The following is a 22597-nucleotide window of genomic DNA, read 5'->3' on the forward strand; positions in this document are numbered from 1 at the left end:
CTAATCCACCCAACTATACCCTCATCCAGATCATTAATAAATATTACAAACAGCAGTGGCCCCAAAGTGGCCTTGTGGATTCAGAACTGGCTTGCCCACAGAAGGCAAAGAGTGGTTGTAGATGGGTCTTTTTCAGCATGGAGGTCGAACACCAGTGGAGTGCCCCAGGGATCTGTTCTGGGACCCTTGCTTTTTGTGATTTTTATAAATGACCTGGATGAGGAAGTGGAAGGATGGGTTGGCAAGTTTCTGATGACACAAAGGTTGGTGGGGTTGTGGATAGTGTAGAGGGATGTCAGCAGTTGCAACGAGACATAGATAAGATGCAAGACTGGGCGGAGAAGTGGCAGATGGACTTCAACCCAGATAAGTGTGTGGTGGTTCATTTTGGCAGGTCGAATAGGATGAAAGAATATAATATTAAGGGTAAGACGCTTGGCAGTGTGGAAGATCAGAAGGATCTTGGGGTCCGGGTTCATAGGACGCTCAAAGCAGCACCGCAGGTAGAGGCTGTGGTTAAGAAGGCGTATGGAATACTGACCTTCATCAATAGAGGAATTGAGTTTAGAAATCGGGAGATAATGCTGCAGCTGTATAGGACCCTGGTCAGACCCCACCTGGAGTACTGTGCCCAGTTCTGGTCGCCTCATTACAGAAAGGATGTGGAAGCCATAGAAAGGGTGCAGAGGAGATTTACAAGGATGTTGCCTGGATTAGGTGGCATGCCTTATGAGGATATGTTGAGAGAGCTAGGTCTTTTCTCCTTGGAGAAGCGAAGGATGAGAGGTGACCTGATAGAGGTGTATAAGATGTTGAGAGGTATTGATAGAGTGGATTCTCAGAAGCTTTTACCCTGGGCTGAAATGGTTGCCATAAGAGGTCACAGGTTTAGGGTGCTGGGGAGTAGGTACAGAGGAGATGTTAGGGGTAGGTTTTTCACTCAGAGGGTGTGTGGAATCGGCTGCCGGAGGCGGATTCGATAGGGTCTTTTAAGAGACTTTTGGATAAGTTCATGGAAGTTAGTAAGATAGAGGGTTATAGGTAAGCAGAGTAGATAGGGACATGTTCGGCGCAACTTGTGGGCCGAAGGGCCTGTTTGCGCTGTAGCTTTTCTATGTTCTATGTATAGGGCATTGGTGAGGCCACACCTGGAGTATTGTGTACATGGCCAATCCATCTAACCTCATAGAGGTTTCCAGCATGGAAACAGGCCTTTCGGCCCAACTTGTTCACTTTTTACCAATAAGCGAGTCCCAATTGCCCGCATTTGGCCCATATCCCTCTATACCCATTGTCCCCATGTAACTATCTAAATGCTTTTTAAAAGACAAAATTGTACCCGCCTCTACTACTACCTCTGGCAGCTTGTTCCAGACACTCACCACCCTCTGTGTGAAAAAATTGCCCCTCGGGACCCTTTTGCATCTCTCATCTCTCACCTTAAACCTATGCCCTCTAGTTTTAGACTCCCCTACCTTTGGGAAAAGAGGTTAACTATCTAGCTGATCTTTGCCCCTCATTATTTTATAGACCTCTATAAGATCACCCCTCAGCTTCCTACGCTCCAGTGACAAAAGTCCCAGTCTATCCAGCCTCTCCTTATAACTCAAGGAATGTTTGTCTGGAGCTCTGCATGACAACGTTCCGATGAGACAGGGGGGTGTTGGTAGGGTACGGGAACCGTGGTGCACGAAGGTTGTGATGAACCTGGTGAATAAGAAAAGAGAGGCGTACAGAAGGTTCAGAGAGCTAGGAGGTGTTAAGGATTTAGAGGAGTATACGGGATGTAGGAAGGAGCTTAAGAAGGAAATTAGGAGAGCGAGAAGGGGTCATGAGAAGGCCTTGGCAGACAGGATAAAGGAAAATCCCAAGGAATTCTACAAGTATGTTAAGAGCAAGAAGATAAGATGTGAAGGAGTAGGACCTATCAAATGTGACGGTGGGAAAGTCTGTATAGAACCGGTAGAAATGGCAGAGGTACTCAATGAATACTTTACTTCAGTATTCACAGTGGAAAAGGATCTTGGTAGTTGCAGTGCAGACTTGCAGTGGACTGAGAAGATTGAGCGTGTGGACATTAGGAAAGAGGATGTGTTGGAGCTGTTGAAAAGCATCAAGTTAGATAAATCGCCGGGACTGGATGGGATGTACCCCAGGTTACTGTGGGAGGCGAGGGAAGAGATTGCTGGTCCTCTGGCAATGATCTTTGCATCGTCAATGGAGATGGGAGAGGTTCCGGAGGATTGGAGGATGGCGGATGTGGTTCCGTTATTCAAGAAAGGGAGAAGAGATAGCCCAGGAAATTATAGACCGGTGAGTCTAACCTCAGTGGTTGGTAAGTTGATGGAGAAGATCCTGAGAGGCAGCATTTATGAACATTTGGAAAGGAATAGTATGATCAGAAGTAGCCAGCACGGCTTTGTCCGAGGCAGATCATGCCTTACGAGTCTGATTGAGTTTTTTGAAGATGTGACTAGACACATAGATGGGGGAAGAACGGTAGATGTGGTTTATATGGATTTCAGTAAGGCGTTTGATAGGGTGCCCCATGCAAGGCTCATTGAGAAAGTGAAGGGGCATGGATACAAGGGGACATTGAACATAGAACATAGAACATAGAACATTACAGCGCAGAACAGGCCCTTCGGCCCACGATGTTGCACCGACCAGTTAAAAAAAAAAACTGTGACCCTCCAACCTAAACCAATTTCTTTTCGTCCATGAACCTATCTACGGATCTCTTAAACGCCCCCAAACTAGGCGCATTTACTACTGATGCTGGCAGGGCATTCCAATCCCTCACCACCCTCTGGGTAAAGAACCTACCCCTGACATCGGTTCTATAACTACCCCCCCTCAATTTAAAGCCATGCCCCCTCGTGCTGGATTTCTCCATCAGAGGAAAAAGGCTATCACTATCCACCCTATCTAAACCTCTAATCATCTTATATGTTTCAATAAGATTCCCTCTTAGCCGCCGCCTTTCCAGCGAAAACAATCCCAAATCCCTCAGCCTCTCCTCATAGGATCTCCCCTCCATACCAGGCAACATCCTGGTAAACCTCCTCTGCACCCTCTCCAAAGCCCCCACATCCTTCCTGTAATGTGGGGACCAGAACTGCACACAGTACTCCAAGTGCGGCCGCACCAGAGTTGTGTACAGTTGCAACATAACGCTACGACTCCTAAATTCAATCCCCCTACCAATAAACGCCAAGACACCATATGCCTTCTTAACAACCTTATCTACTTGATTCCCAACTTTCAGGGATCTATGCACACATACACCTAGATCCCTCTGCTCCTCCACACTATTCAAAGTCCTCCCGTTAGCCCTATACTCAACACATCTGTTATTCCTACCAAAGTGAATTACCTCACACTTCTCCGCATTAAACTCCATCCGCCACCTCTCGGCCCAACTTTGCAACCTGTCTAAGTCTTCCTGCAAACTACGACACCCTTCCTCACTGTCTACCACACCACCGACTTTGGTGTCATCAGCAAATTTGCTAATCCACCCAACTATACCCTCATCCAGATCATTAATAAATATTACAAACAGCAGTGGCCCCAAAGTGGCCTTGTGGATTCAGAACTGGCTTGCCCACAGAAGGCAAAGAGTGGTTGTAGATGGGTCTTTTTCAGCATGGAGGTCGAACACCAGTGGAGTGCCCCAGGGATCTGTTCTGGGACCCTTGCTTTTTGTGATTTTTATAAATGACCTGGATGAGGAAGTGGAAGGATGGGTTGGCAAGTTTCTGATGACACAAAGGTTGGTGGGGTTGTGGATAGTGTAGAGGGATGTCAGCAGTTGCAACGAGACATAGATAAGATGCAAGACTGGGCGGAGAAGTGGCAGATGGACTTCAACCCAGATAAGTGTGTGGTGGTTCATTTTGGCAGGTCGAATAGGATGAAAGAATATAATATTAAGGGTAAGACGCTTGGCAGTGTGGAAGATCAGAAGGATCTTGGGGTCCGGGTTCATAGGACGCTCAAAGCAGCACCGCAGGTAGAGGCTGTGGTTAAGAAGGCGTATGGAATACTGACCTTCATCAATAGAGGAATTGAGTTTAGAAATCGGGAGATAATGCTGCAGCTGTATAGGACCCTGGTCAGACCCCACCTGGAGTACTGTGCCCAGTTCTGGTCGCCTCATTACAGAAAGGATGTGGAAGCCATAGAAAGGGTGCAGAGGAGATTTACAAGGATGTTGCCTGGATTAGGTGGCATGCCTTATGAGGATATGTTGAGAGAGCTAGGTCTTTTCTCCTTGGAGAAGCGAAGGATGAGAGGTGACCTGATAGAGGTGTATAAGATGTTGAGAGGTATTGATAGAGTGGATTCTCAGAAGCTTTTACCCTGGGCTGAAATGGTTGCCATAAGAGGTCACAGGTTTAGGGTGCTGGGGAGTAGGTACAGAGGAGATGTTAGGGGTAGGTTTTTCACTCAGAGGGTGTGTGGAATCGGCTGCCGGAGGCGGATTCGATAGGGTCTTTTAAGAGACTTTTGGATAAGTTCATGGAAGTTAGTAAGATAGAGGGTTATAGGTAAGCAGAGTAGATAGGGACATGTTCGGCGCAACTTGTGGGCCGAAGGGCCTGTTTGCGCTGTAGCTTTTCTATGTTCTATGTATAGGGCATTGGTGAGGCCACACCTGGAGTATTGTGTACATGGCCAATCCATCTAACCTCATAGAGGTTTCCAGCATGGAAACAGGCCTTTCGGCCCAACTTGTTCACTTTTTACCAATAAGCGAGTCCCAATTGCCCGCATTTGGCCCATATCCCTCTATACCCATTGTCCCCATGTAACTATCTAAATGCTTTTTAAAAGACAAAATTGTACCCGCCTCTACTACTACCTCTGGCAGCTTGTTCCAGACACTCACCACCCTCTGTGTGAAAAAATTGCCCCTCGGGACCCTTTTGCATCTCTCATCTCTCACCTTAAACCTATGCCCTCTAGTTTTAGACTCCCCTACCTTTGGGAAAAGAGGTTAACTATCTAGCTGATCTTTGCCCCTCATTATTTTATAGACCTCTATAAGATCACCCCTCAGCTTCCTACGCTCCAGTGACAAAAGTCCCAGTCTATCCAGCCTCTCCTTATAACTCAAGGAATGTTTGTCTGGAGCTCTGCATGACAACGTTCCGATGAGACAGGGGGGTGTTGGTAGGGTACGGGAACCGTGGTGCACGAAGGTTGTGATGAACCTGGTGAATAAGAAAAGAGAGGCGTACAGAAGGTTCAGAGAGCTAGGAGGTGTTAAGGATTTAGAGGAGTATACGGGATGTAGGAAGGAGCTTAAGAAGGAAATTAGGAGAGCGAGAAGGGGTCATGAGAAGACCTTGGCGGGTAAGATTAAGGAGAATCCCAAGGCTTTCTACAAATATGTCAAGAGTAAAAGGATGAGATGTGAAGGCATAGGACCCTTAAAAGGTGAAGGGGGAAAAGTTTGTGCGGAACCGTTAGAAATGGCAGAGGTGCTTAATGAATACTTTACCTCGGTATTCACGGTGGAAAGGGATCTGGGTGGTTGTACTGCTGGTTTGCGGTGGACAGAAAGGATCGAGCATGTGGACATAAAGAAAGAGGATGTGTTGGAACTATTGAATGGCATCAAGGTTGGTAAGTCGCCGGGACCGGATGGGATGTACCCCAGGTTACTGTGGGAGGCGAGGGAGGAGATTGCGGAGCCTTTGGCGATGATTTTTGCATCGTCGATGGAGATGGGAGAGGTTCCGGAGGATTGCAGATGTGGTCCCTATATTCAAGAAAGGGAACAGGGACAGCCCGGGAAATTACCGACCGGTGGGTCTAACCTCAGTGGTTGGTAAGTTGATGGAGAGGATCCTGAGAGACAGGATTTATGATCATCTAGAGAAGTTTAGTATGATCAAAAGTAGTCAGCACGGCTTTGTCAAGGGCAGGTCGTGCCTTACGAGCCTGGTTGAGTTCTTTGAAAATGTGACCAAACACATTGACGAAGGAAGAGCGGTGGATGTGGTCTATATGGACTTCAGCAAGGCGTTCGATAAGGTCCCCCATGCAAGACGTCTTGAGAAAATGAGAGGGCATGGGATCCAAGGGGCTGTTGCCTTGTGGATCCAGAACTGGCTTGCCTGCAGAAGGCAGAGAGTGGCTGTGGAGGGGTCTTTCTCTGCATGGAGGTCAGTGACCAGTGGAGTGCCCCAGGGATCTGTTCTGGGACCCTTGCTGTTTGTCATTTTCATAAATGACCTGGATGAGGAAGTGGAGGGATGGGTTGGCAAGTTTGCTGACGACACCAAGGTAGGTGGTGTTGTGGATAGTTTGGAGGGATGTCAGAAGTTGCAGCGAGACATAGATAGAATGCAAGACTGGGCGGAGAAGTGGCAGATGGACTTCAACCCGGATAAGTGTGTAGTGATCCATTTTGGCAGATCCAATGGGATGAAGCAGCAGTATAATATGAAGGGTACCATTCTTAGCAGTGTAGAGGATCAGAAGGACCTTGGGGTCCGGGTCCATAGGACTCTTAAATCGGCCTCGCAAGTGGAGGATGCGGTCAAGAAGGCGTACGGCGTACTAGCCTTCATTAATCGAGGGATTGAGTTTAGGAGTCGGGAGATAATGCTGCAGCTTTATAGGACCCTGGTTAGACCCCACTTGGAGTACTGCGCGCAGTTCTGGTCACCTCATTACAGGAAAGATGTTGAAGCCATTGAAAGGGTGCAGAGGAGATTTACAAGGATGTTGCCTGGATTGGGGGGCATGCCTTATGAGGATAGGTTGAGGGAGCTTGGTCTCTTCTCCCTGGAGAGACGAAGGATGAGAGGTGACCTGATAGAGGTTTACAAGATGTTGAGAGGTCTGGATAGGGTAGACTCTCAGAGGCTATTTCCAAGGGCTGAAATGGTTGCTACGAGAGGACACAGGTTTAAAGTGCTGGGGGGTAGGTACAGAGGAGATGTCAGGGGTAAGTTTTTCACTCAGAGGGTGGTGGGTGAGTGGAATCGGCTGACGTCGGTGGTGGTGGAGGCAAACTCGTTGGGGTCTTTTAAGAGACTTCTGGATGAGTACATGGGATTTAATGGGATTGAGGGCTATAGATAGGCCTAGAGGTAGGGATATGATCGGCGCAACTTGTGGGCCGAAGGGCCTGTTTGTGCTGTGGCTTTCTATGTTCTATGTTCTAAATCATCAAGTGCTGGGCTAGCATCCTAGTAAATCTTTTCTTCACTCTTTCTAGTTTAATAATATCTTTTCTATAATAGGGTGACCAGAACTGTACACAGTATTCCAAGTGTGGCCTTACAAGATGTCCCAATTCCTGTATTCAATGTTCTGACCGATGAAACCAAGCATGCCGAATGCCTTCTTCACCACTCTGTCCACCTGTGACTCCACTTTCAAGGAGCTGTGAACCTATACCTCTAGATCTCTATGTCCTGTAACTCTCCCCAATGCCCTACCATTAACTGAGTAAGTTCATGGTTTCTCATTCAGTCTGTGGATGGCCCGACTAGAGGGGGGGAAAAACTTGACCTCCTCTTGGGAAATAAGGAAGGGCAGGTGACAGAAGTGTTAGTGAGGGATCACTTTGGGACCAGTGACCATAATTCTATTAGTTTTAAGATAGCCATGGAGAATGATAGGTCTGGACCAAAAGTTAAAATTCTAAATTGGGGCAAGGCCAATTTTGATGGTATCAGGCAGGAACTTTCAAAAGTTATTTGGGGGAATCTGTGGGAAGACAAAGGGATGTCTGGTAAGTGGGAGGCTTTCAAAAGTGTGTTAACCAGGGTTCAGGGTAAACATGTTCCTCTAAGAGTGAAGGGCAAGGCTGGTAGAAGTAGGGAACACTGGATAACTCGGGATATTGAGGCCCTGGTCAAGAAGAAGAAGGAGGCACAGGACATGCATAGGCAGCTGGGATCAAGTGAATCCCTTGAAGAGTATAGGGGATGTAGGAGTAGAGTTCAGAGAGAAATCAGGAGGGCAACAAGATTGTTTTGGCAGATAAGGCAAAGGAGAATCCAAAGAGCATCTATAAATACATAAAGGGCAAAAGAGTAACAAGGGAGAGAGTAGGGCCTCTTAAGGATCAACAAGGTCATCTATGTGCGGATCCACAAGAGATGGGTGAGATCCTAAATGAATATTTCTCATCAGTATTTACTGTCGAGAAAAGCATGGATTTTAGGGAACTTGGGGAAATAAATAGTGATGTCTTGAGGAGTGTACATATTACAGAGAAGGAAGTGCTGGAAGTCTTAAAGCGCATCAAGGTAGATAAATCCCCGGGACCTGATGAAGTGTATCCTAGGACATTGTGGGAGGCTAGGGAGGAAATTGCGGGTCCCCGAGCAGAGATATTTGAATCATCGATAGTCACAGGTGAGGTGCCTGAAGATTGGAGGGTGGCAAATGTTGTGCCTTTGTTTAAAAAGGGCTGCAGGGAAAATCCTGGGAACTACAGGCCAGTGAGCCTCACATCTGTAGTGGGTAAATTGTTGGAAGGTATTTTGAGAGACAGGATCTCCAGGCATTTACAGACGCAAGGACTGATTAGGGACAGTCAGCATGGCTTTGTGAGTGGAAAACCATGTCTCACAAATTTTAATAAGAAGTCTACTGGTGAGACTTTAAACTAGAAAGGTTGGGGGGAGGGAATAGAAATGAGGGGACTGAGAGCGAGGAGGTTAGCTCGCAAATAGATAAGGAATGTAGACAGGGTAAGAGGGAGGTTAGACGAGTGAGGGAGAAGGGAAGTGCTCAGGCTGAAGGTCTGAGATGTGTCTATTTTAATGCCAGGAGTGTAGTGAATAAAGTGGATGAGCTTGGAGCGTGGATTGCTGCTTCGAATTGTGATGTGGTGGCCATTACGGAGACTTGGATGTCTCAGGGACAGGACTGGGTGCTTCAGGTGCCGGGTTTTAGATGTTTCAGGAAGGACAGGGAGGGAGGCAAGAGAGGGGGGGGAGTGGCACTGTTGATCAGGGATAGTGTCACGGCTGTAGAGAAGGTGGACGCCGTGGAAGGACTGACTACGGAATCTCTGTGGGTGGAGGTTAGGAACAGGAAGGGGTCGGTAACTTTGCTGGGTGTTTTCTATAGGCCGCCCAATAGTAACAGAGATGTTGAGGAGCAGATGGGGAAACAGATCCTGGAGAGATGTAGGAATAACAGAGTTGTCGTGATGGGAGATTTTAATTTCCCAAACATAGATTGGAATATCCCTAGGGCTAGGGGTTTGGATGGAGAGGAGTTTGTTAGGTGTGTCCAGGAGAGTTTCCTGACACAGTATGTGGATAAGCCTACTAGAGGAGAGGCTGTTCTTGATCTGGTGCTGGCTAATGAACCTGGACAGGTGGAGGATCTCTCGGTGGGTGAGCATCTTGGGGATAGCGATCATAATTCTATCTCCTTCACGATAGCATTGGAAAGAGATAGGGTCAGGCAGGCTAGGAAAGTGTTTCTCTGGAGTAAAGGGAAATACAGTGTCATCAGGGAGGAAATTAGACGGGTAAATTGGAAGGAGGCATTCTTGGGGAAAAGTACCGAAGGAAAGTGGAGGATTTTCAAGGAATGTTTGTCTGGAGCTCTGCATGACAACGTTCCGATGAGACAGGGGGGTGTTGGTAGGGTACGGGAACCGTGGTGCACGAAGGTTGTGATGAACCTGGTGAATAAGAAAAGAGAGGCGTACAGAAGGTTCAGAGAGCTAGGAGGTGTTAAGGATTTAGAGGAGTATACGCGATGTAGGAAGGAGCTTAAGAAGGAAATTAGGAGAGCGAGAAGGGGTCATGAGAAGACCTTGGCGGGTAAGATTAAGGAGAATCCCAAGGCTTTCTACAAATATGTCAAGAGTAAAAGGATGAGATGTGAAGGCATAGGACCCTTAAAAGGTGAAGGGGGAAAAGTTTGTGCGGAACCGTTAGAAATGGCGGAGGTGCTTAATGAATACTTTACCTCGGTATTCACGGTGGAAAGGGATCTGGGTGGTTGTACTGCTGGATTGCGGAGGACAGAAAGGATCGAGCATGTGGACATAAAGAAAGAGGATGTGTTGGAACTATTGAATGGCATCAAGGTTGGTAAGTCGCCGGGACCGGATGGGATGTACCCCAGGTTACTGTGGGAGGCGAGGGAGGAGATTGCGGAGCCTTTGGCGATGATCTTTGCATCGTCGATGGAGACGGGAGAGGTTCCGGAGGATTGGAGGATTGCGGATGTGGTCCCTATATTCAAGAAAGGGAACAGGGACAGCCCGGGAAATTACCGACCGGTGAGTCTAACCTCAGTGGTTGGTAAGTTGATGGAGAGGATCCTGAGAGACAGGATTTATGATCATCTAGAGAAGTTTACTATGATCAAAAGTAGTCAGCACGGCTTTGTCAGGGGCAGGTCGTGCCTTACGAGCCTGGTTGAGTTCTTTGAAAATGTGACCAAGCACATTGACGAAGGAAGAGCGGTGGATGTGGTCTATATGGACTTCAGCAAAGCGTTCGATAAGGTCCCCCATGCAAGACTTCTTGAGAAAGTGAGAGGGCATGGGATCCAAGGGGCTGTTGCCTTGTGGATCCAGAACTGGCTTGCCTGCAGAAGGCAGAGAGTGGCTGTGGAGGGGTCTTTCTCTGCATGGAGGTCAGTGACCAGTGGAGTGCCCCAGGGATCTGTTCTGGGACCCTTGCTGTTTGTCATTTTCATAAATGACCTGGATGAGGAAGTGGAGGGATGGGTTGGTAAGTTTGCTGACGACACCAAGGTAGGTGGTGTTGTGGATAGTTTGGAGGGATGTCAGAAGTTGCAGCGAGACATAGATAGAATGCAAGACTGGGCGGAGAAGTGGCAGATGGACTTCAACCCGGATAAGTGTGTGGTGATCCATTTTGGCAGATCCAATGGGATGGAGCAGCAGTATAAAATGAAGGGTACCATTCTTAGCAGTGTAGAGGATCAGAAGGACCTTGGGGTCCGGGTCCATAGGACTCTTAAATCGGCCTCGCAGGTGGAGGATGCGGTCAAGAAGGCGTATGGCGTACTAGCCTTCATTAATCGAGGGATTGAGTTTAGGAGTCGGGAGATAATGCTGCAGCTTTATAGGACCCTGGTTAGACCCCATTTGGAGTACTGCGCGCAGTTCTGGTCACCTCATTACAGGAAAGATGTTGAAGCCATTGAAAGGGTGCAGAGGAGATTTACAAGGATGTTGCCTGGATTGGGGGGCATGCCTTATGAGGATAGGTTGAGGGAGCTTGGTCTCTTCTCCCTGGAGAGACGAAGGATGAGAGGTGACCTGATAGAGGTTTACAAGATGTTGAGGGGTCTGGATAGGGTGGACTCTCAGAGGCTATTTCCAAGGGCTGAAATGGTTGCTACGAGAGGACACAGGTTTAAGGTGCTGGGGGGTAGGTACAGGGGGGATGTCAGGGGTAAGTTTTTCACTCAGAGGGTGGTGGGTGAGTGGAATCGGCTGACGTCGGTGGTGGTGGAGGCAAACTCGTTGGGGTCTTTTAAGAGACTTCTGGATGAGTACATGGGATTTAATGGGATTGGGGGCTATAGATAGGCCTAGAGGTGGGGATGTGATCGGCGCAACTTGTGGGCCGAAGGGCCTGTTTGTGCTGTGGCTTTCTATGTTCTATGTTCTATGTCTCACACCAGGTTAAAGTCCAACAGGTGTATTTGGTAGCACGAGCTTTTGGAGCTCTGCTCCTTCATCAGGTGAACACGAGATTTTGCCTGTCTCTCTGTCTCCCTCTCCCCCGTTCTCTCTCTCTCTCCCCTGCTCCGTCTCTCCCCCGCTCCGTCTCTCCCCCTCTCCCCCGCTCCGTCTCTCTCCCTCTCCCTCTCCCCCGCTCCGTATCTCTCTCTCTCTCCCCCGCTCCATCTCTCTCTCTCCCCGCTCCGTCTCTCTCTCTCTCCCCCGCTCCGTCTCTCTCTCTCTCCCCCCCGCTCCGTCTCTCTCTCTCTCCCCCCCGCTCCGTCTCTCTCTCTCTCCCCCGCTCTGTCTCTCTCTCTCTCTCTCTCCCCCGCTCCGTCTCTCTCTCTCTCTCTCTCCCCCGCTCCGTCTCACTCTCTCTCCCCCGCTCCGTCTCTCTCCCTCTCCCCCGCTCCGTCTCTCTCCCTCTCCTCCGTTCTGTCTCTCTCCCTCTCCCCCGTTCCGTCTCTCTCTCTCTGTCCCCCACTCCGTCTCTTTCTCTCCCCCACTCCGTCTCTTTCTCTCCCCCACTCCGTCTCTTTCTCTCCCCCACTCCGTCTCTTTCTCTCCCCCACTCCGTCTCTTTCTCTCCCCCACTCCGTCTCTTTCTCTCCCCCACTCCGTCTCTTTCTCTCCCCCACTCCGTCTCTTTCTCTCCCCCACTCCGTCTCTTTCTCTCCCCCACTCCGTCTCTTTCTCTCCCCCACTCCGTCTCTTTCTCTCCCCCACTCCGTCTCTTTCTCTCCCCCACTCCGTCTCTTTCTCTCCCCCACTCCGTCTCTTTCTCTCCCCCACTCCGTCTCTCTCTCCCCTTCTCCATCTCTCTCTCTCCCCCGCTCCGTCTCTCTCTCTCTGTCCCCCGCTCCGTCTCTCCCTCTCCCCCACTCCGTCTCTTTCTCTCCCCCACTCCGTCTCTCTCTCTCTCTCCCCTTCTCCATCTCTCTCTCTTTCCCCGCTCCATCTTTCTCTCTTTCCCCGCTCTGTCTCTCTCTCTCTCCCCCGCTCCATCTCTCTCTCTCTCCCCCGCTCCGTCTCTCTCCCTCTCTCCCCCACTCCGTCTCTTTCTCCCCCGCTCCGATTCTCTCTCTCCCCTGCTCCGTCTCTCTCTCTCCCCCGCTCCGTCTCTCTCTCTCCCCCGCTCCGTCTCTCTCTCTCCCCCGCTCCGTCTCTCTCTCTCCCCCGCTCTGTCTCTCTCTCTCCCCCGCTCCGTCTCTCTCTCTCCCCCGCTCCGTCTCTCTCTCTCCCCCGCTCCGTCTCTCTCTCTCCCCCGCTCCGTCTCTCTCTCTCCCCCGCTCCGTCTCTCTCTCTCCCCCGCTCCGTCTCTCTCTCTCTCCCCCGCTCCGTCTCTCTCTCTCCCCCGCTCCGTCTCTCTCTCTCCCCCGCTCCGTCTCTCTCTCTCTCCCCCACTCCGTCTCTCTCTCTCTCCCCCACTCCGTCTCTCTCTCTCTCTCCCCCGCTCCGTCTCTCTCTCTCTCCCCTGCTCCGTCTCTCTCTCTCTCCCCTGCTCCGTCTCTCTCTCTCTCTTCCCCGCTCCGTCTTGCTCCCTCTCCCCTGTTCTGTCTCTCTCCCTCTCACCCGCCCCGTCTCTCTCCCTCGCTCTGTCTCTCACCCTCTCCCCCACTCCATCTCTCTCCCTCTCCCCCGCTCCGTCTCTCTCTCCCTATCCCCCGCTCCGTCTCTCTCCCTCTCCCCCGCTCCGTCTCTCTCCCTCTCCCCAGCTCAGTCTCTCTCCCTCTCCTCCGCTCTGTCTCTCTCCCTCTCTCCCCTGCTCGGTCTCTCTCTCTCTCTCCCCCGCTCCATCTCTCTCTCTCTCCCCCGCTCCGTCTCTCTCCCTCTCCCCCGCTCAGTCTCTCTCCCTCTCCTCCGCTCAGTCTCTCTCTTTCTCTCCCGCATGCTGTCTCTCTCTCTCTCCCCCGCTCCATCTCTCTCCCTATCCCCCGCTCCGTCTCTCTCCCTATCCCCCGCTCCGTGTCTCTCTCTCACTACCCCGCTCCGTCTCTCTCTCTCTCCCCCGTTCCGTCTCTCTCCCTCTCCCCCGCTCCGTCTCTCTATTTTATCCTTTGCCGTTGTTGCTGTGGTTACCCATCTGGTCTGTGTTTTTGCAGCCAGAATATTCACAAGACTGGGTCCAGTTCAGTTTCTGGTCAATGGAAACCCCCAGGATGTCGGTGTGGGTGGAACTCAGTGACAGTAATGCCATTGCATGTCATGGGGAGATGGCTATTGCCTGGCACTTGTGTGGTGTGAGTGTTATTTGCCAGTTATCCTGCCAATTTATATCCTTATTCTTCCCTGAAAAATGTGACCTTGCATTTAGAACATAAGAAATAGGAGCAGGAGTAGGCCATCTGGCCCTTCGAGCCTGCCCCACCATTTGTATCTGTATCAAAGTTAATCTGCTATTTCCCTCCCATGCTGCAAGTTTATAGATATATGCTGTATTCTATCGCAGTCCTCCAGTTTAATATTAGCTATTATTCTCTCGTGTAAGAAACACAAGGTTAACGATTAGCTGTTGCCCAAAGCAATCTGAACCCATACACTGAGCATTACATAGTTTTGTACAAATAACAATTGGCTTTTAACTGCGCACGTGTGGATATTTCACCTCACCCAGCATGAAGGAACACAGAGAGCCACAGCCTGTAGATTTGATCAGGAACATTGGGATTCAGGAATGGCAGTAGCCCACACACTTCTCCGAGACAGTGAACCTGAGGAACAGAGATGTCAGCAATCAGTGATCAGGTCAGAACGCCACCTTCAATTCAAGGTCGTGCGAGCAGAGAAATCAACTCTGTCAAAGACTATTTCCTCGGGTGGATGGAGCTATTACAAGGGGGCATAACTATAGGGTTCGTGGTGGGAGATACAGGAAGGATATCAGAGGTAGGTTCTTTACGCAGAGAGTGGTTGGGGTGTGGAATGGACTGCCTGCAGTGATAGTGGAGTCAGACACTTTAGGAACATTTAAGCGGTTATTGGATAGGCACATGGAGCACACCAGGATGATAGGGAGTGGGATAACTTGATCTTGGTTTCAGATAAAGCTCGGCACAACATCGTGGGCCGAAGGGCCTGTTCTGTGCTGTACTGTTCTATGTTAACTCCTACACAGTAACCTGGGCCAGATAACCAATCATAATGTATCCCAGGAATGGACGAATGGAATCTACTGCTTGAGTGTAAATATAAGATCATTCAGGCGCCTTGTCCGTTTCACTGATATAGCCAGTCGATCTCAGGATTCACAATTCCTTTGATTTTTTATTCCTGGACACCTTCTAGATCATTGAATCCACGATGACATGACAGAATATTGCCAAAATCCTGAGTGTGCGAAACACTCACCTGGGTCTGAACTTTGTATGGAGGGTCTTAGCTATGAGGAGAGATTGGGTAAACTGGGGTTGTTTTCCCTGGAAAGACGGAGAATGAGGGGAGATCTAATAGAGGTGTACAAGATTATGAAGGGGATAGATAGGGTGAACGGTGGGAAGCTTTTTCCCAGATCAGAAGTGACGATCACGAGGGGTCACGGGCTCAAGCTGAGAGGGGCGAAGTATAACTCAGATATTAGAGGGATGTTTTTTACACAGAGGGTGGTGGGGGCCTGGAATGCACTGCCAAGTAGGGTGGTGGAGGCAGGCACGCTGACATCGTTTAAGACTTACCTGGATAGTCACATGAGCAGCCTGGGAATGGAGGGATGCAAACGATTGGTCTTGTCGGATCAAGGAGCGGCACAGGCTTGGAGGGCCGAAGGGCCTGTTTCCTGTGCTGTACTGTACTGTTCTTCTTTGAGAACAGGATCTGCTTCATTACCTGTGAACACAAGGTTGCTTCCTCGTGGAAATATCCATCCCGAAACTGACAGTAATCTCTGGTCGTGATTTCGCATCTACACAAGAAAGAAGATTGGATTTGTGAATTACTGAGGAATTAACTGGAAATGACTGGTGTCTAACGTGGGACGACAGAAGGACACCCACCTGCCCTTGGTTCCAATACAGCAGGGACGTCCTTTGATAACACAGTCCAGATGCATCAGCCCAGTATGATTCTTCTTTGGTTGATAGGTGCAAATCTGAACAAAGAGCATGGACATCATTCAAGTGCATTTTGTGTGTTAATACGGTGATAATATCTTGCTCCCATGTGGAGAAATAGTGAGTGTGAGGTTGTGGTACGGGTAGTATCCAAGGAGACGTAGTGAGATCTGACAATCAGAGCTCGTGACAGAGTTACAAAATCAGATCTGAAAGATAGTGATCTCTGCATTACTCATAGGAACACCTTACCTCGAGTGGAAATAGTAAGGTCGAGAAAATCAATGTGTGGCTGCAAATATGGCCCAGGAAGGAAGGCTTCAGATTGTTGGAACATTGGGACCAGTTCAAGGACAGGAGGCTGTTGCATCTCAACTGGGCTGGGACCAATGTGCTCAGCAGAGGGCCCATTAGTCTGGTAGTATAAGGGTCTGGCACGTACAGGGTTAATGTGGAACTGAATATAGTACCACCCACACAGTGATGTAAGAGAACATGGGATCAATTGAGTATTGGATGGAGCTGTGTGCAGCAGCCAGCATGGAAAACAGCTCGTAGCTTATATCCTTCATGATGTGGCCTAACTAGGGAAAGTCAGACATGATTGAGGTGTATAAGATTATGAGGGGTATGGACAGGGTGAGCAGGGAGCAGCTGTTCCCCTTGGTTGAGGGGTCAATCACGAGGGGGCAGAGTTTTAGAGTGAGGGTCAGGAGATTCAGAGGGGATTTGAGAAAAAACTTTTTCACTCAGAGGGAATCTGGAATGTGCTGCCTGGGAAGGTAGCAGCGGCTGGAAACCTTACAACCTTTAAAAAGTATTTGGATGAACACTTGAAATATCAAAACATTCAAGGATATGGGACAAGTGCAGGAAAATGTGATTAGCGCAACTTTAAGTGGTAGTTATTGTTGGTGCAGACTCGATGGGCTGAAGGGCCTTTTCTGTGCTGAACGACTATGACTAACATACCATTTGCCTTCTTTACTGCCTGCTGCACCTGTATGTTTACCTTCAGCGACTGGTGCACAAGGACACCCAATCTCATTGCACATTCCCTTCTCTCAATTTATGTCATTCAAATAATAATCTGCCTTCTTATTTTTGCTACTAAAGTGGATAACCTCACATTTATCCAGATTATACTGCGTCTGCCATGCACATCCCCATGCACTCAACCTGAATATCCAAATCTCACACTGTCACATTCTGCCAACCAGGAAAAGACAAATTTATACCAACTGCTTCTATGAGCTAGCCAATCAATCCATGCCAATATGTTACCCCCACACCATGAGCTTTTATCTTCTGCTCTGGTAGCCACAGTATTGGTGAGGCCGCAGCTGGAATACTGTGTGCAGTATTGGCCCCCTTATATGAGGAAGGATATATTGGCATTGGAGGGAGTGCAGAGAAGGTTCACCAGGTTGATACCGGAGATGAGGGGTTTGGATTATGAGGAGAGGCTGAGGAGATTGGGTTTGTACTCGTTGGAGTTTAGAAGGATGAGGGGGGATCTTATGGAGACTTATAAGATAATGCGGGGGCTGGATAGGGTGGAGGCGGAGAGATTCTTTCCACTTAGTAAGGAAGTTAAAACTAGAGGACACAGCCTCAAAATAAAGGGGGGTCGGTTTAAGACAGAGTTGAGGAGGAACTTCTTCTCCCAGAGGGTGGTGAATCTCTGGAATTCTCTGCCCACTGAGGTGGTGGAGGCTACCTCGCTGAATATGTTTAAAGCGCGGATGGATGGATTCCTGATCGGTAAGGGAATTAAGGGTTATGGGGATCAGGTGGGTAAGTGGTACTGATCCATGTCAGATCAGCCATGATCTTATTGAATGGCGGGGCAGGCTCGAGGGGCTAGATGGCCTACTCCTGCTCCTATTTCTTATGTTCTTATGTTCTTATATGACTGGTCCAGTTCAGTTTCTGGTCAATGTTAACCTCCAGGACGTCTATAGTGGGGTAACGCCATTAAACATCAAGGGGGCAATTCTCTTTTATTGGAGATGGTCATTGCCTGGCACGTGTGTGGCGCCAATGTTATTGTCACTTGTCAGCCCGAGCCTGGATATTGTCCAGGTCTTGTTGCATTTGAACATGGGCTGCTTCAGTATCTGAGGAGTCGCGAATGGTGCTGAACACTGTGCAATCATCGACAAACACCCCCACTTCTGACCTTATGATGGAGGGAATCAGAACTTCTCCATGTTGACCACTTGGAGGAAGCACTGAGGGCACAGAATGTGCTCTGGGTGGGGATTTCAATGTCCGTCACCAAGAGTGGCTCACAAGTAGGCTTACATTAACACTGCAATGAAGTTACTATGAAAATCCTCTAGTTGCCACACTCCAGCACCTGTTCGGGTACACTGAGGGAAAATTTAGCATGGCCAATGCACCTAATCAGCACGACGTTCTTTGGACTGTGGGAGGAAACCAGAGCTCCTGGAGGAAACCCATGCAGACACGGGGAGAACGTGCAGACTCCACACAGACAGTGACCCAAGCTGGAAATTGAACTCGGGTCCCTGGTGCTGTGAGGCAGCAGTGCTAACCACTGTGCCCCCAGAGTGACCACCTCACAGTCCTTGTGCAGATGAAATACTGACTTCTCTGTCTTCTCTGAATATTTTCAAGGTACAAGTAGATAATTGATAAACAAGGGGGTCAAAGTTTATTGGGGTGGGTAGGAGGTTATGATCATATTGAAAGGACCCAACGCACCCCGGACATTCTCTCTTCCACCTTCTTCCATCAGGAAAAAGATATAAAAGTCTGAGGTCACGTACCAACTGACTCAAGAACAGCTTCTTCCCTGCTGCTGTCAGGCTTTTGAATGGACTTACCTTTCAGTAAGTTGATCTTTCTCTAAACCCTAGCTATGACTGTAACGCTACATTCTGCACTCTCTCATTTCCTTCTCTATGAATGGTATGCTTTGTCTGTATAGTGCGCAAGAAACAATACTTTTCACTGTATATTAATACGTGACAATAATAAATCCGATCCGATCAGATCAGAATAGTGATGCAGGCTCGAGGGACCGAGACATCTACTCCACTCCTCATTCATATGTTTGACTTTTTTTCATAAGATGCCAGATTTCCTTCCCTGAAAGATAACAGTGAACCAGGCATTTTTTAAATGATAATTGACAATTGTTTCAAGGTCACCATTACTGGAGCTAATTAACAATGCCAGATTTTCTTAGTTGATGAATCTACCATGGTGGGATTCGAACCCACATCGCTATCGCTGATTGTGTTTGATAGGATGATGTTAAACTGCCTTTGGAAACACTGCAAGAACCATTAGTTTACGTACACTCACACTGCTGTTAGGCAGCGAGTTCCAGGGACAATGAAGCAATGGAATGGAGTTCCAATTCAGGATGGTGAAGATCTTGTGGGGGAACTTGCTGGTGGTGGTCCTCCCATGGACCTGCTACCCTTGTCCTTTCAATTGGTCAGAGGTTTGGAAGGTGCTATCAAAGGGGATTCAGTGAGTTGCCTGCAATGCATCCTGTGGATGAAACATGTCGCTGTGCTTTGGTGGTGGAGGGTGTGAGTGTTTAAGATGGTGGATGTGATGTTGATCGGGCTGCTTTGTCCTGGATGATGCTGATGATTTTAAGTGTTGTTGGAGCTGCACAGTATTTACAAGCTAGCTAATTTTTTAAACAGCTGCATTAGATCTCCTCTCAACCATTTAAGTTTGTAGGATTGAAAGCCAAATATGATCTCAATTTTACCCTTAAGTCCTGGTATTGTTCTGGTGAATCTATGTGGTACGCTTTGCAAGGCTAAACTATTTTTCCCTGCACTTTAATGCAAAACAGTATTCCAGTTGGGGCGGTCTAATAAAGGTTCTGTAAGTATTGTTTGCAAGGCAAGTATTCATTTCCCATCCCTAACTGCTCCTGAGATGGTGGTGGTGGAGAGTTGCCTTCCTGGACCAGTCCAGTTCAGTTTCTGGTCAATGGTAATCCCCAGGTATATTGATGGCAGTGGAATTATTGTTGGCAATGCCATTGAATGTGAAGGGAAGGTGGTTAGATTCTCTTTTATCAAACACACAGAAGCTTGTGCACTGTTTGAGGCACTGCCCACCACTCACAGGATGACATCAGATACACGTCAGAGCACAGAAAGAGGTCATTTGGCCCTCCCACTCCATGCTGGTCCTGATGCTTCACTCGATCCTCCTCCAATCTTTCCTCAACTAAATCTGTCATGGTAACTCTGCATTCCCTTTCCCCTCATGCTTGGCTCATTCCCCCTTTAACATATCTATAACATATCTCCCTGTGAAGTAACTTCCACATCCTCACTGCTCTCAGGAAAGAAGATTCCCTGTTGGATTTCTTGGTGATTATCTTATCTTGGCGGCTTTGAATTATACTCTTTCCACAAGAGGAAACATTCTCTCTGTATTCACACCATCAAAACATTGCATTTTAAAGACCTCAACAGGTCAGCTCCCCGCCTTCGGTTGTCAAGAGGGGGCTCCCAACCTGTCCATCCTCTCCTGAGGTGTTTATTCAGCACAGTAAAACTCACAGGCCACTGAGTGATGTCATCCTCCCAGGTATGTGGTTCCGCAGAGGCAGGTTCTTCACATGTTCTACACAAGAGAGAACAGTTAGTCTCACATGTCTGTCTCAAACTCATTCTCAGGGTTTGGCTGCCACTGATCATTTATGACATTCCTGATTGCTTCAGATGGTAACTGTTATATATTTAACTGGTTGCATGATTGCTTCAAGAGCTGATCACATGATTTGATGGTGATGTTGTTTGGGTGATTCACAAGTTGTTGTTTAGTTGCAGTTTCTGTTCTGTGCAGAGAACATCTCTCTAAATAAACCTGTTGTTGTTAGATTAAGTCTCCAAGTGCGAACCACATATTTTTCTTTTTGTTTAAAATACACAACACAACTCCAAACAGTTAGGATGTTGACAATAGTTGACATGACAGAGACGTGGCTCCAAGGTAAGCAAGGATGGGAACTAAACATTGAGGCTATTCAGTGATTGGGAAGGACAGACAGAAAGGAAAAGGTGGTGGAGTTGCATTGTGATTAAAGATGATGTTGATATGATATTGAGGAAATCTGATGTGGAATCTGTATGGGTCGAGTTAAGAAATAACAAGGGGCAAACAGCATTGGTGGGGGTGGTTTACAGACCACCAAACGGTAGTGGTAATGTTGGGAAAAGGATTAGACAGGAAATCAGAGCTGCGTGTGTTAAAGGAACATCTGTGATTATGGGCGACTTTAATCTGCATATAGATTGGGAGAGTCAAATTCGTCACAGTGCAATAGAGGAGGAATTTCTGGAGTGTATACAGGATGGTTTTCTGGAGCAATAAATTGAGGAACCAACAAGGGAACAGGCCATCTTGGACTGGGTGTTGTGCAATGAGAAAAGATTAGTTGGCAATCTAGTTGTGAGAGAACCCTTGGGGACGAGTGACCATAATATAGTAGAATTCTTTGTCAAGGTGGATAGTGATGTAGTTGATTCTGAAACCAGGGTCCTGAATCTCAATAAAGGGAACTATGATGGAGGTCAGTGACCAGTGGAGTGCCCCAGGGATCTGTTCCGGGACCCTTGCTGTTTGTCATTTTCATAAATGACCTGGATGAGGAAGTGGAGGGATGGGTTGGTAAGTTTGCTGACGACACCAAGGTAGGTGGTGTTGTGGATAGTTTGGAGGGATGTCAGAAGTTGCAGTGAGACATAGATAGAATGCAAGACTGGGCGGAGAAGTGGCAGATGGACTTCAACCCGGATAAGTGTGTAGTGATCCATTTTGGCAGATCCAATGGGATGAAGCAGCAGTATAATATGAAGGGTACCATTCTTAGCAGTGTAGAGGATCAGAAGGACCTTGGGGTCCGGGTCCATAGGACTCTTAAATCGGCCTCGCAGGTGGGGGATGCGGTCAAGAAGGCGTACGGCGTACTAGCCTTCATTAATCGAGGGATTGAGTTTAGGAGTCGGGAGATAATGCTGCAGCTTTATAGGACCCTGGTTAGACCCCACTTGGAGTACTGCGCGCAGTTCTGGTCACCTCATTACAGGAAAGATGTTGAAGCCATTGAAAGGGTGCAGAGGAGATTTACAAGGATGTTGCCTGGATTGGGGGGCATGCCTTATGAGGATAGGTTGAGGGAGCTTGGTCTCTTCTCCCTGGAGAGACAAAGGATGAGAGGTGACCTGATAGAGGTTTACAAGATGTTGAGAGGTCTGGATAGGGTAGACTCTCAGAGGCTATTTCCAAGGGCTGAAATGGTTGCTACGAGAGGACACAGGTTTAAGGTGCTGGGGGGTAGGTACAGAGGAGATGTCAGGGGTAAGTTTTTCACTCAGAGGGTGGTGGGTGAGTGGAATCGGCTGACGTCGGTGGTGGTGGAGGCAAACTCGTTGGGGTCTTTTAAGAGACTTCTGGATGAGTACATGGGATTTAATGGGATTGAGGGCTATAGATAGGCCTAGAGGTAGGGATATGATCGGCGCAACTTGTGGGCCGAAGGGCCTGTTTGTGCTGTGGCTTTCTATGTTCTATGTTCTAAGGCAAGAATTGGCCTTGACACACTGGGAAACATTAGGTGGAACAGTGGTTAGCACTGCTGCCTTACAGCGCCAGGGACCCGGGTTCGATTCCAGGCTTCGGTCATTGTCTGAGTGGAGTTTGCACATTCTCCCCATTTCTGTGTGGATTTCCTCCGGGTGCTCCGGTTTCCTGCCACATTCCAAAAATGTGTGGGTTAGGTGGATTAGCCATGCTAAATGTGTCAGGGGGACTAGCGGGGTAATGCATGGTGTTATAGGAATAGGGCCTT

General features: G+C 48.5%; 1 protein-coding gene across 1 annotated transcript in view; it reads right to left on the minus strand.

The window, feature by feature from the left end:
• LOC144502070 (inactive rhomboid protein 2-like) overlaps positions 1-22597 on the minus strand; it is a 117249-nt gene that overhangs the window by 19873 nt on the left and 74779 nt on the right. Inside the window, exons 11-14 of the mRNA XM_078226077.1 lie at positions 20307-20370; positions 15685-15779; positions 15518-15593; positions 14306-14406 (exon numbers count right to left, since the gene is read on the minus strand). Of these exons, the coding sequence (XP_078082203.1) occupies positions 14306-14406; positions 15518-15593; positions 15685-15779; positions 20307-20370 (336 nt within the window). The remainder of the gene's footprint in view (positions 1-14305; positions 14407-15517; positions 15594-15684; positions 15780-20306; positions 20371-22597) is intronic.

The sequence above is a fragment of the Mustelus asterias genome, chromosome 12 (genome assembly GCF_964213995.1).
Source record: "Mustelus asterias chromosome 12, sMusAst1.hap1.1, whole genome shotgun sequence".
NCBI lineage: Eukaryota > Metazoa > Chordata > Chondrichthyes > Carcharhiniformes > Triakidae > Mustelus > Mustelus asterias.